The 19,584-nt window shown below is 41.4% G+C and overlaps 1 protein-coding gene across 1 annotated transcript in view; it reads right to left on the bottom strand.

Annotated features, from left to right (window-relative positions):
• The window catches only part of BRF1 (BRF1 RNA polymerase III transcription initiation factor subunit), a 175,500-nt gene that overhangs the window by 66,308 nt on the left and 89,608 nt on the right, over positions 1–19,584 (bottom strand). Inside the window, exons 7-11 of the mRNA XM_050337089.1 lie at positions 18,629–18,722; positions 8,744–8,870; positions 7,406–7,445; positions 7,224–7,316; positions 6,278–6,556 (exon numbers count right to left, since the gene is read on the bottom strand). Of these exons, the coding sequence (XP_050193046.1) occupies positions 6,278–6,556; positions 7,224–7,316; positions 7,406–7,445; positions 8,744–8,870; positions 18,629–18,722 (633 nt within the window). The remainder of the gene's footprint in view (positions 1–6,277; positions 6,557–7,223; positions 7,317–7,405; positions 7,446–8,743; positions 8,871–18,628; positions 18,723–19,584) is intronic.

The following is a 19,584-nucleotide window of genomic DNA, read 5'->3' as shown; positions in this document are numbered from 1 at the left end:
GCTAAGGGCATTCATTCACAGGTGACATGGCCAAGTGAGGTTTCAAAGATGATTATTCTTCACTTGGCTCAGGAACCTGATCCCACTTTCCAGTACCTTTTGCCAACCCCAGCACCCATTACTCTGGGGTAGTTCTTTTCCACCAACACTTCTGACAAAAACCATACAAATTTTTCTATAAGGAGTGTCCATATCGATAACCCAGTCCTTTGGAAAGTTCCTAAAATGTCCATAAATGCTATAAAAATGTACTCACATGATTCAGCTTATGCTTTCACTCAAATTTAGCTCCCTGATGGCTCTAACAAACTGCAGCTTTCTCTCCAAAACCCCTCTCTAGATTTGTTTGGAAATCTTTCAGCCAAACTCGATGATTAGTTTTCATCCCTTAACCTTCTTTGTTACTCACGGCATGAATATGGAACGAATTTATAGCATTCCTATCCTTTAATGAAATGCAAAGATCCTGCATGAAAAAACCTGCGCTCAGATTTCGGAGGAAGACATGCACACGCAGTACTTGTGTGTGAGTGACATACATAGTCAAGTAAGAAAATCCTGTCATCTGTAATTCATACCCAAGACTTCAGGTATCAAAAAACTGCACTCAAAGCAGCTGGTGGTCTCATATTACTGCTCTGGCTGCAACCAGCTCTTCACATCTCATTAACGGCGTAATGAAGGCTCAATCAGGAATACAGCCTGTCAAGGCTGCCAAACACAGGCATATGGAGGCCAGAGTAGGAGGATTAGCTTGTACCAAGGTTTTCATTGTTTAGATCTCAAAATCGGGACAGGGCTAGCCCTGCCACGGAAAAATATTTTCCAACGAGCAAACGGAGCACACGGAGACAAAGATCAAACCCTCCAAGTGCTCGGAAGGCACGGCACAAGGAAGGTGGCACTGAGCAGGTCCCACGCACGGCTCATTTCCAGAGGTGGGGCTTAAAACCACCGAAGCAACTGCAGCCTTGAAGCCCAAGGCCAGAAGAAGAGTGATCAGGATGGGGACATGCACGCCTGTGCTGATCACCAGGTGTCTTTTCAATACGTAACACAATTAGTGCTGAACTCAGGAGCTTTGTTTCTCATGTATGCAGCAATTATGATGTAATAGAGCTTCACAGTGATCTCTCTACTGATTATATCATGGAATCAAAGAATACCAGGTTGGAAGGGACCTTAAGGATCATCTGGTCCAACCTTTCCGTCTAGACAAGATGGCCTAGCACCCTGTCCAGCCAAATCTTAAAAGTCTCCACAGCTGGGGAATCTACCACTTCCCTGGGGAGATAAATCAAATGGATGATCTCACTGTGAAAAAATATCCTCTTCTCTCCAATCCAAATCTCCCTGGGAGTAACCTGTACCCATTACTCCATGTCTCTTCCATCTGATTCGTTGTAAAAACGGAGTTCCATCTTCTCTGTAGCCACCTTTTAAATACTGGAACATGGCAGTGATATATTCTAACAAAGAAAGGAGGATGCTGGAAGAAGAAATCAGTACAAACAGGGGTTCAATTCCAAACCATTGATGGAGCAGCCATGGTGACAGCAGTGACCCTGCTGCTCGGCATTCCCCAATCCATGCTGGGATCCCAGATAAGGTGAACAACTCCCCTTGGCACATGAATCCCTCAACAGCCACTCTCCAGCCACCTTTAGCCTGCAGGCCCCTGGGCATCCTTCCACAGCACCTCAGACCCTGCAGAACGTCACGTTTCTGCAAACTTCCCTGCCTGCAGTGCTGCTGGCACTGGTCATCTGTTGCTGCCAAACAAAGAAGGGGGTTCAAACATCCATTTTCACTTGCTGGGTGAGGGAGCTGAATCTGCTCGTAGAAGGACTGGAGAAGCCCCAAGGCCAGGACAGGTTATGAAGTGGAAGCTGGCAGCTGCAGGGGACAAAATCCAGAACACAAGTGAGTCCTGTGAGGATGAGCCCATCCCCACCCAGCTCCTATCAGATCATCTTTAGCCACTTTTCAAATCCTCCTTGAGTAAGAAGCTGAACAGCCCCGTACACAGGGATGCCAACTGCCCAATCAATGAACACGGCCTGCATGGGGTCTTTAACACCCACAGAAATCAATGACAGTATCTTTCAACCTCAGCCCGTGCCAGATCATGCTTGCAGCAGTAATGGAGGCGTAAATACAAGGAGGAATAAATGAGCAAACTGTTAATTGTGCACCTTTCTCATGTATTCTTTGTGAAATTAGCAGCGAACGCAGCTCGCTGGGTGCCTAACCAAGCACAAGATGGTACATGCACGGTGATTTCTCACTGCAAAAGCCGCTGACTTTCATGAGGACGTGCAGGAGCGTGTTACCACCCACTTCACATACAGCACTTGAAATTACTGCCTTAAACAACTACATGTGAAATTTGATTCAAAACACAACATAAATCAGGCCTCAAGCGCTAGATTGCGAAGGGGAAGTTATATAAAGTCAGTCTGTAACTTACACCCTGTATTTTGCCTTTATCTCTGTTATTATCAGACCTTCCTCACTTTTCCTTCACGTGGCAAGAGGAGATGAACTGGCAGCGTCCAGCCCAATGTGGGAAGGACAGCCAGCAAACATCAGAATGGCAGAAACACCAACCAAGATGATAAAGTGTTTGAAGTGGTATAAAAGGGACATAAAAATAAATTGCAGGGGGAAATCTTACACCAAAGAATGTTATTTCTTGGGAACGAACTTCATGATGTTTGACTGTGACAGTCTCCTAAAAGAAATGGTGCCCTGTTCTGGGGAACTGCAGAATCAAAAAGTGGTGAGGATGCTGCACAGCCAGGAAAACAGACCAACTGATGTATGTGATCTCCAACTCTGAAACTGAGATCTCACCATAAAGCACTTTTATCATGAAGAAGAAGAAAGCAGCAGTTTGCAAAAACTCAAACAGTTTTCAGCTTAAAGTTTCTGCAAATTAATACACTTTGTAGGGAAAACCAGCCAAATGTAGTGTTTATTCTAAGCACTTTACTGCCTCAGACTCATTAACCCCGTACCTTACATGCTGTCTTTGTAATGCAAATTTGCTAAAATATTGTGCTTTCCATAAAACATTCATATAGACAAGCTCACACTGCTCAAATACCAACTGTAAGTGGAGCAAAAATACACTTATTTTTTCTTAATACTTGGGCTCTGCACTAAGTCTCATCTGCATAAGCAGTTTGTGAGAAACCTTCTGCTGTTGCTGCAGCCACCGTAGCACAAAGGTGGAAGATTTCCCAAAGCAGCTGATGCAGGCAATTATAAACTGAATTACCACATGCCAAAGCCAAATGAAAAGACTTTGTAGGAGGTACCTACAGCAGAGTTTTTCTTGAGGAAGACAGATCATTACAGAGAGGAGAAGAGACAACCTGCACTTAAGGAGGCCAAACATGGCACATACTGCATCTGTTTGCTGAGCTCCTATTTAAGAGCCACCTGCATCACCACGAGGGTTTGCTGGGCATCCTCACCCCGGAGCACCAGGCAGGCCATTTCCAACCAGTGAACTGACTGGACATAAGACACCCATCCAACAACATGTGGAGCCCAGCAGGAATCATCCTGGTGAAGTCTCCTGCCCAACCTGAACCACGCAGAGGAAGATGACTCAGGGCTGGAGAGGGCTGAGGGAAGTGAAAGGTTCCTGGTTTATGACTTACGCAGTTGTGGAGAAGGACCAAAACATCACCTTAAGGGTTCAGTGTAGCAACAACACTCTCCATTCTCCAGTGGACTTAGATCTTGGAACATGAACTACCACAGAAAAGCTGGGGCCAGCTGAAATTCACAATATAAATTGCAAATTCAAATATGCAGGATAAATGCAGGAAATTTTGTGAGCTTTTCCTTCTCCCTCCACAGGTACCTACTACTTTTGTTTCAAGATGATCTGTAACTGTGCCATCTCAAATTAAACTCTGAGCAACTGCTCTCATTCTGTATTTAGTTTTGAAAAATGTCCATTTCTTTTTCATGTTTGAAGAAGGGCCCACCAACCTGCAAGCTGCCTGATTTTTACAACTATACCAGTTGATCTGATAGAAGAACATGCTACCTCCAGGTACAAACCCTTCCCAGATTTCCAAGAACTATGAGGCAGAACTCAAGACATCACTGCCTGAGGTGACAGAATCATCTACACTGGTTTTCATTGGGGTTCAGAGCAACAATGCACAGGTAAACAATGGGAGTCACCTTAACGAGATCTTCTGTATTCACCATAACAACATGCCAACTGCAAGCCAGATGTACTCCCCATCCTCTCTGCTAGACCTAGTTCCCAGTCACCCAAAATACATCAAAGCTCCATCGCTGCTCCTGAATAGAGACAACTTCCAGAAGGAAACCAGGTCCTCAGGGGGATGATTGTAGACACCACTAGGATGCACCCACATCACACAGACACTGCATAGCAAGGGCTTGGAGACTGGGAACTGCACCCAGCACAACTATCCTGCAGCACAGGCGTAACCAAAGTGAACTGGACTTAACACAAAAATTTTAAATTGTTAAAATAAATAACAGAGTCAGTTGGGAAAAAAAAGGCAACCAAAACCAAACAACAAAGAAACCCACAAATAAAACCCCAAACACCCTTCCCCCAAACCAAGAAAAACCACACAAAATCCAACAAAGTTTGGCCAGGACCTACAATCAAAATGAAACCAAAACAGCAATTTTGGATATGAGCTTCAGAACACATTAAGAGAACAAGTACTTGTTCAAACACCCGCAGTGATTTCTCAGATGCATTGAAAGAGAATGAACATACTGAAACCTGCTTGGTTTCGAAATTCAGTTCACTTGGCACATCCTCCACTTTTGCAAGAAAACAAACAGCAAATACAGACAAGCCATAGCATGAGCAGCCCTGCACTCTCCTCCCCACCTGCCTGAAGCCTGACTCAAAGGAACCTACCTGGCTATGCCAGCTTAGTTTGATCTTTAAACTCAGACCTCAGCCTGTCCATTAAAATGGTCAATAGCAATGCCAGCTGAGAAACGTCCATCACTGGAACTCCTTTTTACAGGTCAGTGGGTAGCCAGACAACAACAGCTTCTAGCCATGACTGACCTCTCTTCGACACGAACCGCTGATTTCCCGGAGAAAGATGAGCCACGAGTCATCCATTTTCTTAATCGTAATTAAAACAAAACCAAAACCACTCAACTGTTTCTATATGATTTTCTTTATACAAAACACAAACATGCAATCATCCTTCCACATTTCTGGAGACTGAACACTAACATAATAAGAATCTGAATGCGTTCAGGTAGGGATTACCTTATTACAAGTTGGTGCTGTTGAGCAGAAATCAGCATCAGAACAGTTTGGATAACAAAATGTTCTGTTGCATCGACCCCCAAGTAAGCTGGCAAAACAGATTTGGATGGGTGTGTCTTATGATGGAAAAATTAACTCTGATAAAGAAAAGAGTAAAATGCCCTTTAGATATGCTCTGTTTTCAGAGTCATTGCGATGCAAAAGGAATTTTAAAAAAAGCCATCTCCATGTAGTTCAAGAACGCATGCAAAAAAGCAAACAAACCTGCCTGGATGACTGGCTGTTTACAGTATTGGGTGCTTTAATGGCTCTGGCAAAAGTGGCTTCTTTGGTTGATCAGTGCCCTGTGCTATACAGAGCTGTAAAACACAGACAAATCTGGAGGTTTTAAGAAAAATGGAGCAGAAGCAGCACAACACACACCAAAGTCCATATCAAAGGAAAAAGCATACAACCAGTTATTTCCTCTTGCAAACATTTTAAATGTTTGCCATTTGCAAAGATTCTCAATCAGAGACAGACTGCATCATGTTTGACTATAGTAAAATGTCTCCTGAGAAAGTCTGCCTTGATCTAAAATTCTCATACTTGGGTTTTAATTTCCAGTCATATTTACAGGGATCCGCTTCCTCCAATTTCCTAATTGAGACTGCATGGCTTGAAATATGCCCATCAGCTATCATATGACTGAAAATCGACTTAACCAAGAGATACACATTCTCAGGCTTCAGAAAATAATGAGGCACTCCAGATTTTCCTGCAGCTTCCAGAGAAGCAGATGTCAACAACCACATCAACCCACATCAACGACCAAGACCACTGGTCCCATCCAGCCTCACAGCTGTTTGTACCCCAATGTTACACTGATTCACGGAACTGCTGCCACAGTAACCAACAAGATGCATGGAAATTACACAACAAACCCACAAGTGGCTGCATGTGTCCAGTTTCTGCTCTGAGCCGAACTGAACTCCTACTCACCAGGCTCTTGGTCCTTAGTGGATATGCACTCTTTTATGGACTCTGTTATGCCAAGACTAGCGGCAGTGGGGAGTGGGCCGAGCAAGGATTCCAGTGCTGGTGGTCTTACAAGAGTTTCATTTCCATTTCTGCATTCCCCTTCTTCATTTCTTTTAACTCTATCCTTCTCATGAAGTTCATCATAGAAGTCCTTGTTTAAGTGATTAGCAGCTGCTTCCAGTTCCTCATCTTCTGCCTCCTCCTCTCCAAGTATGCTAGAGGCATTATCTTCTATAGAATCTGTAGGGGGAAAAAAAACCCAACAGATCATTGCATACCATCTGCTACAGAAGCTAAATAAATAGAGGTGCTCACTTATAGAATAAAAAATCTTTAGAGGAAATCCGTAGACAAAATACACAATATTTTAGTTCAACATATGAATACATGGAGTTCCCAGATGCTCTTCAAATTCATTACCTTGACTATTAAAATGCATTTTTGTGACTACAAGCAACATTTAAAATAGAAGCATTGTCTTATCAAATTAGGTAAAAGGGCTTTGTGAGAGAAGTCAGCTATTTCCTGGTATAATTACAAATTAAAAATAGCCAGTTAAGCCCTTCCATATGGGAAGTCAACTGGGGAATTTGGTGACAGAAGGGTCTAAGATACTGGTCCACCGCACCTTCGGTGATGAAAAGAAACATTCTCAGGTGCCAGTGCCAAGGTCATACTGCACCAGGAAAGAAAAACAATTGAAATCCTTAATGAACTGTCACAACGTAGTTGTTTTGAAGCCTGAACTATGAACTAAGTATTTGGCAGAGAGAACCCAACGCAGTAGACATCTTGTACTACTCCAGCATATATATGATCACATTTATCACAATAAAGTTCATACACTTCAGACTGCCTGATCTGAACCCGATGCTATTTAAGTAGTCATAAGACTTTATAGACTTACCATCTTTAGTGAAATTTGCAAATACGCCTTTTCCTTTTGGTCTACTGTTTTCTAATTCAATCTCTATTTCATCTTGGTAGCTCGATATTTCTCCTGTGGTGTTAAAATAAAAATAAAACTCAGCAATCACTGATGTAATTTTGAAGAAATGAGTGATATGTTACGCTAAACACAACTTATACCTTCAAAATCCTCCAGCTTTTTTGATAACGCCTTCTCAAGCTGAAACGAAAACAAACAAAATAAATGTGAAATTGCTAAAAAAAGATGCACAATTTTCAACTGTTTATGAACCGTATATAGAGACAGAGAATGGCAGCATATTTTAAAAGCACTAAGCAGGTTTTGATTCACAACTGAAATTACTCTGTAGTTTCAGACAGGTAAGACAGACAAGTTTCAAAACACTGACCAATTTCAAATGTTATCTCTCCCACCTATATACTTCAAAAAGACCCTTCACTCTGGCAAGCTGTAAATTAAAGGCCTCATTCTTCAGCAATCTGACCCTGTCACTGTGCCTGCAGATGTGAGCAAGCACAAGGACAGCACTGAGATTGGAGTGTCCATGCCAGACAGAGCACACAGGTGATGGCAGAGCGAAGCTCTGACCTACAGCACCTGGCAGGCTCTTCAGAACATCACTGGCATGCCTACAGACCTTTAAATGATAGCATATTTAAAACAAACAAAAACCCTAACAAACCAATAACGTAAGAAATTACTATGACAGCAGTAAAATCTTCTCCCTCTGGTGCCAGCTCTAGTTCATCCTTCGTAAAGAAATTAAACCACACGAGAACTAATCTCTGTGGAAGCAGGTGTTGCACCACACAAACCTCTCAGCAGTCTCATTAAAGTAACTGGGTTATTGTTGTCATATCTGTTTAAAAGAAGTTCTGTGCAATGGCACTTCTCCTGACCACTGCTATCACTTTAAAAACAGCGCATGATTTCTGATACCATTACAAACCTTACACCTTTACCCTGCCTCTTGCTGACCAGGCTGAGAGAGAGCCAGGCAGCACACAAAAGAGAAGCGCAGATGTTAGAACAGCTACTCAAGACCTCCACTTCACAAGCTCACTTGTCACAATTTTTTAAGGACAAAAAGATTGGGTTCTTCGATAAAAGGTCAAAGCCCAAGAAGTGTCCTCGGCCACCCGGCCATCCCGATCCTAAACAGAGCAGTGACTCTGCACTTCCTTAGCTAAGGCAGCAGACATATTTCAATCCCTCATCAGGGGATGTTTAAAGCTACATTTGAAGCTACATATCTGAAAGAGCAAGTATCTCTGGAGGAGTGAACAAAAATTATATAGGTGAAAAAATTACATATCTTTAGTTAATGGCTATCATACGCACTAATGCTCACCCTTCTCTTAGAAACCTCAAAATAAATGTTACTAAACCTTACCAAAGGCTGGTCAGTTAAGATTTTGTATTAATTGATTCAAAAAGGAATGCACAGAAGGAGGATAGAGGAGAAAAATATAGAGAGCATCTGATTCAGAATTCACCTGCTGTATCTTCAATTTTTTTTGACCAGCTGTAAATGAAGGAGGATCACATTCTTCTTCCAAGTCAATCTTCATAAACTCATCTATGGTTAGTTGACTGGTTGGTGTATCTTCAAACTCTGTCAACCTACCAAAGCATACAGCACATGACCAAAACATCTCTAAGAACTCCTTCAAAAGTAACAAAATTCAAAAGCTGCCAAGTTACGGAATAAACATGTCGTCCTTGGCAACTCTGGCTCAAATACAGACTACATTAAAACTGAAGTGCTACTAATTGTTTCATCTGCTGCAAAGAAAGTACCTTTTCATATCCCAAATTAGCTTTTGATTTATTAGAGTATGTAACACACATTTTTTTTGATGCACAGAAACACTGCAGCCCCTACAGTCAATTAAGTATAGACAAAACTAAGACGAGAAACACGGCTCATTCCTCCCCTCTCGTTGCTTTTGTTATCAACATCAACAACAAAACAGACACCAAAAATAAAATATCTGCCATCATAGTTTAGGAGTATGCTCAAAAATATTCCTGATACGTTATTCTGATTACTTTATGCAAATCAAATGTTGAAGTAAAATCTCTTCAGCAGACTTTGGAAAAGCGACAAGAAATGATCTTCCCAGGACACAAAGAAGCAGTGGTAAAATAAAGGAATCATCTGCATGTCACATAGATGGAATAGATGAATGTACATAATCTGACAATAATAAACTTTGTATTTGTTTAAGGTTTGCATTTAAAAGTTCCTACCTAAGTGAGAAATAGGACTAGCTCCATGGGGAATTGCCATGAAAGCAGCTGAATCTTCCAAAGGAATCTGGTCATAATTTCATCCACAAATTACAGCATTTTGTACAGGTGAAGAATTTTATACAGGAGAATGAGCACATCCATTTCACAGATGGGAGAAAGTGAGACAAAAGGTTAAATACAAAGCCAGGTCAGGAAACGTCTGGCAGAATGCTTCTCTGACAGAAAGTGCCCTTTTAATAATATCAACATTTTCCATGGGAAAACGGCAATGATGGGTCTGCAGCTGCTTCGCTGGAATATTCCCATCTTCCAGAGGAAGCTAATCTGACAACAGCTTCCATCTGCAAAGCTAGGAAACTAAAAATGGTGATTCAGTGCTCCCAGCACAGGACCTTTCGGCATTTCTTTCCCTCTAAAGGCAATTGTGGTTTTCTCCTCTACCTCTGATTGCAAAGAAAGTCCTTCTGAAAAGGAATTTTCTCTAACACAGAAATTCAGTTTCTAACCAATGCCAGGGTCAAAGTGGAGAGCACAGGGCCACACTTTCCCCCTACATCCCCAACAGTATCTGTATATCTTCTTTTATAAAGTGAGGAAAAAGACAAGACAGCCCATACAGAAGGGAATAGGCATGCTGCCACTTCAGGACACTTTGCCTGGAGGTATTCCACTCCTGGAGCAGAGGCCACAGGCAGCATCTCATGCCATGAAATGCTCAGAGAGAGCCAGGCACCTCTATGTAACTCCAACAGCAAGCAGCACACTGAGCCCATGCACGGCTATGCCAGCCAGATTAGTGCTGCTGAGGAGAAGAAAGCCTCTGAAAACTAGACTTGCTTTTGGAGTTCAGGCATTCCACAAAGCCCCAAATTAGCCATGTACTTGAGAGTGACTGACAGCGCAAAACCTTCCCTCAGAGTATACCAGGGACCAGCCCCCTCCTCCTCTCTTTCAGATCAAATTGGAAAGGAGAGGAGGATGCTGTTGGCAGCAGCAGCACCCAGCTTTTAATTAAAAGACTAGAAGTCTTTCTCAGCATTAATGGGCTTCCAGCGTGCATTACCCACCTTTCAGGAGGGAGCCTCATCTATCAGGCTAGAGGTAAAGCCTGGCTAGGGCACTATCATTATTATTATTTTAATTCAGGATTCACCTAATGCCAAACCCATGTATCATTTGAGGAACATGGATCTTCCCAGTCACCATCATTAAAGAACAGTCATCCATCTGTCCACGAATGAATCACGCACTCACAGGTAGCCCCGCTTAGGCAAGACTTTTCCTCCCAACCAGCCTCGCCTCGTTAAAATATTATTCTCCTCCCACTGTTAAAAGCCAACATGCAGTTTGGCAAAGACACACAGTTTGTTTATCCCACGCCTGCTCTGAGTCTGAGGTGAGCTGCCAGAGCCCCAACAAAGCACCACCTCTGCGCATGCCAAGCAGACAAGAAAACACCCCAAGCAAAACCAGTTGCTCATAAAGCCAAGCTGGAGGTGAGATGACCATGTCGGGGTGTCAGCACTTAACCCTGTGCATGTCTGCTTGGGACACCTCAGGCTCTGTCTGTCCCTCTCCTGTCCGTGGTGTCGTGACTCACGTCACGTACCCTGCACCCATCAGCCCTCCGCTGGGGCAGCTGGCACGAGCTCCAGCTTGAGCGCCAGCTTCCACCCTGAGCCACAGCAGCAGGATGGGTCTCTCCCAAAGGACCTTCAGTGCATCTGCGTTAGGACAGGGCAGAGCTATGTCATCTTTGCTACCAAGGAGCTCAGACCTACAGCACAGCACAGTGCGACCATCTGACCTGGCCTCCAGCATTCTGTCCCATGCCCATGCCCTCCTGTTCCTCAGTCCTGATCCAAGACAAACAGGGAAGAGCTGACCACCCGGTGGGAAGGGCTGCCAGAACAACAGTAGTAGGTACAGGCCAGTGGCAAGCCCAAATTTAGAGGAGCACATTATTTCTTCACTTCTCTCTGGTCTTATCCATAAGTCTCCACCCTTCCTTCAGAAACGAAGAACCACCCCTGATGGTCAGGACCCCAACTTGAGCATCATCACTGTGGGAGAGCGAGCTGTACACTCAACATTTTCTCTTTTAACTTGATATAAATAAATACCTGCAATTGCCAACCACTTCCCTGCCTCAACATTTTACACTGGCTGATATCTTGTCTACGCATTTTTAAACATTTCTTTAATTTTACCCACTGTTTGGACACATCCCACCAAGGCAACAAACTGATGCCGCAGCAGTCTGCACTGCATGAAACAAGACAACATAGGTTTGGCAGTTAAGAAAAGCTGATGCAACCTTAATCATAAACACAATAATTTCGGGGGCGAGGGAGTGCCTTCATGAAAACAAAAAAATAGCTACAGGCTATTTTTTTAAGTCCCACATAAAAATACTATCCAAGTTCATTTTTACTTTTGTTAACCTAAAAAAACCTAATAAGAGCTGCCACTTCAAGTTATGCACAGACGGAGGAAAATAAACAGATATACAAATTAAGATATTATTTCCTTGGCACAAATTCAAAAGGGCTCTAAAAACTGAAATTTGGCAGACAAGTATTTTCTATTTATAGTCAAAGCAGAAGCAGCCACTACAGCTCAGGCTAAGATTTAACTTCCAGCATAAACTGTCCTCTTACAGTTTCTCACAGCAAACTCTTTCAAGCAAATTCCTTTGGGAGAAAAGTTTTTCCAGAGCCTAGTGTCATCTGCCTCTAACCCCAACCCTTTTTTACAAAGGAAAGTTTCCACAGTTGTTGTTTCATCCATTTACAGACAAAACCACACCTCGGCTTCTGATAAAGCACTTTTGTGTACAAACCAAGTAAACCAATTCTGTTCACACTTAATTTAACTCCCAATAAGGGAAAATGGGTCAATCACACTGAAGTTACAAGCAATGTTTCTTTTCATTTTGTTTGTTTCAGGGATACCATCCAGTGGAGACTCCTGAATCCAATCTACAGCAATGGAAAAACAGACTCCTTGTTGCAGCTCAGCGCTCAGTTTTAATGTTTAATTGTGCAGCAGTGAGGTGCGACCAAGCACACAAAAGAACAAAGACTCCTGGAGTCCAACTCACAAATGCTTCGGGAGCCCAAGGTCAAAGTCCAAGAGGAATCTCTAAGCAGAGGCCATTTAGGAAAAGTCACTGTGTCCTGCTACATACAATCAGCACTGAGCTCTAGAAAGCAGGCACCACGAGCAGCGGTGTCTTGTGCTGGGTCTCCATACAGAGGGGCAAACAAATTACAACCTCAGAGACAATTGTTTTTTTAAAGACATAACGTGAGGTTTAGCCTAAGCAGTCAGCCTCTAAGTTACCTGTTGTGATGGGTCTTTTTAAAAGTACTTAAGGTATTTTATTAATGGGATAGAAAAATACTAAGCTGAATATTGCCACGCTGTCAGTAGAAATACATGAAAAAACTTTATTGCAATATAAGCTCGTAATGCTAATTATATTCCCCTGAGTTTCCCCAAATTAACAATATAATTAAAACCATAAGTAATAACTTACATGATATCTACATAATCTTAACTGTCATATCAATTACAAATATTCCAGTAATAGATCAGCTTTGATAACTCAATTCCAGACTCTGGAAAAGTAAGGGATTTCCTTTTGTGTCTTAGTGAAGTAACAGAATATTGCAGCGTATTCCCACTGTTTTAACTTAATGCTCATGAGTGCTGCCTGCCATCCCAAACCTGTGCCCTCACTCACAGGAGAGAAGCTCAGAATTCACATTGATGTGGCAAACCATCACTGTTTTTATATTGCAAATGCAGCAATCTGTTGCATCACCCTTATCCCCCCATTTTTTTCCAAGCCGTATAATGTTTACACATGAACTATTTTTGGAAGTATGTAAACACATATCCTAAAAGTGATACTTAATATAGAACACATATCAGAAACAGTTATTAAATGCTTCCTACATGACAAAACAAAAAGTTTTCCAGTAGCCACCAGTAAGTAAATAAACAGAAGAGTAATCTCCTAATATATATACATATTGTTGTTATACCCATATATATGTTGCACATATATACAATTTTACATGTACTTGCAGCAATATAAAAGACAGTTTTAAGCCTGTAGAAATGCGTATCCCATTACCAAAGATGAGGGCAAAATCAGAGGTGATCCAGTTACTGTGGTTTTACAACTTACAACTTATCACCTGAGCTGTGCTAAATTAGTCTGTGTTCCCAGCCCAATCCAAATGTTAAGAGAAATATTGTCACATTTAAACAACCTCCAACATTAATACACACCACCTCTTTTTACAATGGGCTGAGAGCACACACACAAAGTCATTTACTGCCAATTAAGAGGTGACTGATAATTTATGGCACTCATTTGGTGGCAACCCTCTGATCCTTCTCTAGGTATTAAAGAATGGGTACCTCTAAAGATTTACTGTACTATATAAAAGCACCCTTTAGAATTAGTTTCTGTTACTTGCTCACACCAAAGCAGAGATTTAAAACTGTCACAAATTCATTATCCTAACTTTTAAAGCCCAATTCTACAAATGCTCACACATGTGATATGCCCACTGTCAGCTTCTGGATAATCCCACCATCACGCCTACCTGGCTGCCCCAGACCTCTGTCAGTCTAAAACACCTGGAACTTTTTGTTTGCTTTTTTCCCCCCTGATTCAAGCGTTCACACAATGCTAAGGAAACAAAATGCTTTAGCGTTCCTTAAAATTTGTTTCATTAGCGTGGTTCCTCTGCTGTGGCCTGTCAAAAAGCACTCTATGATCTCCTGGAAAAGAAAAATAGTGCTGCTTAACTTCTTAGCAGCAGCTCAGATGAGGAAAGTCAAACTCAGAGAAAACTGTTTACAAGATCTAAGCCTGATTTAGTGTGGAGAAGTTAATGACTGTTTCAGAAGTAAGAGTCACCAATAATTTTGAAATTATATTTTTGAAGATGCTGTACTAAAACATATTAGGAATCTAATTAAAGTATTAACTTACTAACTGTGTAGAAGCTGGGCTTATAAAAAGGAACATTACCTGTGAAATTGCACTCCTCAGAAATAAAACCTTTTTTCATTAAACCAGACAATCCAACTTACAAAGGTACGCAATACCAGGCCACGTGGATCAAGTTGTGTTTTACACACCATACTAGAGAGGTTTCTAGAAATCATCTGTAAAGCTATTTGAAATGCTTTAACTGGAGATATATTTCTCAGTTTAGCTTATCGCAGCAGTGGCCAGCGAAGGAGATCAGAGCAGACACCACCACAAGCTCCTTTACATGAAATAACTCTCCTGATTATCTAAATGCCTCTCTCCCCACCAGGTTTCAACCAAGAGCCCTTACAGAGCTCTGACATACTGAGCATCCTCTGCCCTTCAATGCTTGAATGCCTTGGGTAACCAGCTCTCATTGATTCACCAGATACCTTTCACAGAACTTTAGCTTGGCTGCACATGGATCACAGCCCAAACCAACTTCTTCACACCTTTCCCTTCAGTCCTCGCCTTGATAGGACTTTGGCATTTTCAAAAACACAGCCTCTCAGCCACCTCACAGCTACCCATCTCCCTGTTACCTTCTCTTCCCATCCTGACTCCAGACACACATCCTCCTTGCTTTTGCCTGCTCTCACAGACATCTGCCCGGCTAGAGACGGGGCGCTTGGACACACGAGGTTTACGTCAGCTACATATTACAGAAATGAAAAGGAAAAAAGAAAGGCTCCAGGCAATACATTTATCTCTATGCATGAATCTTTAATTTTACCAGAAAATTACCACAGCAGTCATTGAAAGAGCTGTAGCTGGGTCCCCAGGACATGAGCAAAGGACCCCATTTATGAAAGTCCCTGCAGCTTCTGCAGTTGGAGTTCCTTTGTAACAAGTTTTGTCTCCCTTCCCCAAAAACGCTATTTTGTTGTGAGAAAAAAACCATTCACCTCAAAAACGAGCCCTTTAAACCCATTCTGGCCTTTCATTCCAATTTCTACTAAATGAAGCTTTACTTCTTCTGAAGTTCATCACAAATAGGTTTTTTGGCAGATAGTACTTTATGGAACTAAGAAGGAGTATTTTTTATGCAAAAAGAAGTTCAATTTAAAGATAAAGTGTGTAAGCCAAAGAAGCAGAATGCAAATGTTAACAAAGATAAGATTCTCTTTTTTTATTATTTCTATTGAAGAAGTGCCTAAGATCTTCAAACAGGCGTAAGGGCCGCACAGTATTAGATAATGCACAATGGACAAATATCACAAGAATTATTCTCACAACGGATAAGGCAGAATTCAGAACACAGAGAAAGCATGCAAGGGGTGAATAAAAAGATGAAAGGGCAGAGTATTTAAAGGTTAAAAAGGCAGCAGCAAAGACAGGTACATTGAACATAGGCACAAATGTGAGGATTGAACTAAATAAAAGGGTTGGGTTTACTAAAAGTTAATTTCTCCTACCTCCACAGATGATTACAGAGAAAATAACAATTTTGCTAATTAGTTAATATTTGTACAGTACTTTGAATATATAAAGTGATATATAAGTTAATATAATTTCAATTAGACTGGAAATGAGATAGAATTATCAGTGCATTTATTAATATTTAATAAGTTCACTTTCAACAACAGCAACAAGCTTTACATTTTAATTGCGTGCTTCAAAACATAAACCTAGAAGGCCCTGTGAAGTGACTACAAAGTTTTTGCACCAATCCTAACAAAAATCCACACATATTAAAAATAAACATGCACTGTTTTTTAACCAAACAGATGGTTAAATTAAGAGGTCTTGATTGGAAGATGAGTGACAGCATCCGTAAGTCATTCTTTGTTGCTTTTTTCCTTCCAAAACCCATTCCCCTCATGATCAGGTCATTAATTTTTATGACCTGAAGACGTATCACATTTTTGTGAACCTTCTCCTAAGAGCTACTCCTCCAGCACACAGCAGTGAAAGAAGAGGCAGCCTACAGGCACGTGGGCTTGCTGCTCTCCAGCTGATGATGATCAACAGGGTGAACTAATCCAGCCCCACGAGCTGCACTGCCCAGGATCAGAAAGCCCTTCTGAGAGAAGGGTTGCCACCCCTTCCTGAGGGCCTTCCCAAAACAGAAACCCAATCAGGGCTTTACAGAAGAGCACCCTCAGATAAGCCACTGACCCACACAGCCCTGTCCATCCCCCAGGCTCCTGAGCTGCCTCCACAAGGCAGGAGAAAAAGGCACATCACGTAGGGCCACCCCTTCCTTCGCAGATTTCTGCCATCAAAGTCTGTCAGCATTCAAAGCAAACCCAGCTTCCAGTGCTCTGAGTCATGTAGGTAACTGGGAACTAAATTACACCCTACAGCAGAACCTGCAGGCTGGAAGTGCCAGAGTTCTCTGGTCTCCTGTTTGGTTTCACTTCCAGAGCTGTCAGGGCAAAGCCATCAGCAGTGAGCTGATGAGATGATCCAACGCTGTCCATTAATGAGCACTCACCCAGCTACACCCAACACTTTCACAACACACAAAGCATCAGCTCTTTACCAACCTGAGTAACTATACCAATAATTTAAAGGAAATAAAACTGTACATAAAACTGAGAAGTAAAGGAATTTTTAAGAACGTGAAACAAGTTCTCGTTCATTTCGACAACATTTATTTGATGGCATTTTGAGATGAATTCTTGAAAGAAGAGGAAAAAAACGGAGTTCAGAAAGAGTTATTCAAAGGTATTTTTCTTATTTGCCTTCGTTAAATACTATATAACATGCTCGTATTTGAAAAACATCAATCAAATTTATAGATTCGTGATAAATAGTTGTAATTATAGCTGCCTGAAAATAATTCAGCTGTCACGTTTACCCTGTCAAAGTAAATAACGCTGTCATTTTAGTTGATGTGTGTGACTTGAGTAAACATTTCAAAGCATGAATTTTGAAGTAAGATTTTCTCGCTCAAAACAATTGCTGAAATTAATTTTCCTTCCAACTCTAATTTATTATGCTTATTTTCTTACTAAGAACAAATTCTTTAACTCTTTAACCAAAGGCCCTTGGAGTAGATTGTGGTGCATAACTCAATAATCATATAAAATGCACAATTAAAACACACGACCTGTTGGTCAGAGAATAAAAAAGTGGTATTTGTACTGCTCCATCCTAATAGTAGTACCCTGAAACATTTATAACACTTCAAATTTATCCCTATGTCACCCACGCATAGAAGAGAAATAGCATCACTCCTGTTCCACCAATGAAGATCTGGGGCAAAAATATTTCCCATAATTAAGAATTGAATATTATTAATATGTATTAGGCTCAGCTGGATGTGCTTAAGAGGATCCCAGTGAGGCAGAGAAAGAAGAAGCTTTCTAAAGAAAGACCTTGGTGAAACAAACATCAGTAAGTACTGGTGATAGAAAAATTTCCAACTTGGTGCAACAGAAATCATGGTTCTACACAGCTGGGTCAGTTTTTTACTCAACGTATGGGAAAAGAATATGTAATAACTTTTCAAAAGTAAAATGAGGAAAATGGGGTGTCTACTTATACGATTAAAATATGGAAAATATTACTAGATCTTAAAAAAATAAACACGCAAAAGGTACTTCAAAAATTCCCACTTTCAGGGGATCCTTCAGTGAACTTATCATTAGACTCACTGTGCTGTCTTCCATTTACTAGCAGTGCAACACTACCAAAAATGAACATATCAGCAAAATGTTTTGAAAAGTTCAATAATAGCTAAAGTACAAGGCTTTTCATCACTGGATTCTGGATTAATTAAAAAAAAAAATCTCACAGTAGACCGTCAGCTTTGAGAATCAATACATTATTTTTTCTGAGGGCATGACAACAGTGTTAGCATTTCTGACACAGCATTCTTTTGCCTTCAACTCTTCACCTATTAAATAGGCACAGTGCTCCTTACAATCTTTGCTAAGCATTTGAGGCCTTATTTAAGAGGCAAGTTGTTAGTACTTTAAAATCACCATCTAAAACACATTGCACTTATTTTATTCGTGACACTTCTGAACATAACCTGGTTTTCTCTGGTAAACGTTCATTTTAGACTACACCACTGTTCAGTACTGTAAATGAAAGATAAAAGCAATAAAACTGCACTGACCTTTTCCTTAATGTAGATTCACAAACCTTGACCACCCTGATAACCTCTTTAACAGTCCGTCGGAAATCATGCATTCTTGCTGCCACCAGCAGAGCTGAAGAATGAGCAGGGAGAGTCAGTATCAAAAAGAGAAAAATTTACTGAACAGAAGCAGAAAACAGTCGGATAACTATACCCTCTCTTCATCCCTGCCTTCAGCCAGAGCTGTAAATGCTTATGCTGAGCTGTGTCCTTGAATACTTGACCTTACAAACTTCGCTTTCTACCCAATAAAATAAAGCCGATTGCAAATTGCACCCTCAGAAATTCTGTGCTTTAACATTTGGGAAACCACGGTCAGCTACAGCACAAGAACAGTTCACTGATCACATTATTTTCAAAATGATCATCTTTTTAGTAAAATTTACTGAATTCTGCCCTAAACAAAAAGACCTTCAGAGAAACACTGAATCCGCTTAAGCAGGTCTCCTCACTGCTGTCACCACTACCACTGTCTTGCTGGTGCCCAAGTGCTCTCCTGCAAGATAACTAGTACTGGCTGCAGTTTCACTGTGTGTTGATTCAGCTCCTTTTTGAAGCATCACACCCTCCCATCATGCAGTGGCTCAGTGTGCAGAGCAGTTTTAAGCAGGCCAAAGTGCTTCCTTACAGAGGAAACTAAACCAGAGCTCCACTTCTGGTATATGCTTAAAGTGCTCCCCTCGGCAGCATCAGGGGCTAAACTAACAACTGGTCCTTCAAACAACATGTGGCACAGACATTTAGACCAGGGAACCAACTAAATCCAGTCCACAGTCCAACACGAGAACTGCATATTGCATGGATGGAGGGGTTCAGCACCACCTGCTTCAATCCACTGATCCCTGTCTGTTCAATCAAATTACCTGCTCATGTGGATATAGTCCCTGTAGTGAATCAAAGAGCAGGCTGCTCTCCCATGCAGTCTAGACTCAAAT

This window comes from Myiozetetes cayanensis, unplaced genomic scaffold (assembly GCF_022539395.1).
Source record: "Myiozetetes cayanensis isolate MyiCay16 unplaced genomic scaffold, myiCay2020 scf6-25, whole genome shotgun sequence".
Classification (NCBI taxonomy): Eukaryota; Metazoa; Chordata; class Aves; order Passeriformes; family Tyrannidae; genus Myiozetetes; species Myiozetetes cayanensis.
Note: the sequence above shows the minus strand (reverse complement) of the source record. Positions and strands in the feature narration are given on the sequence as shown.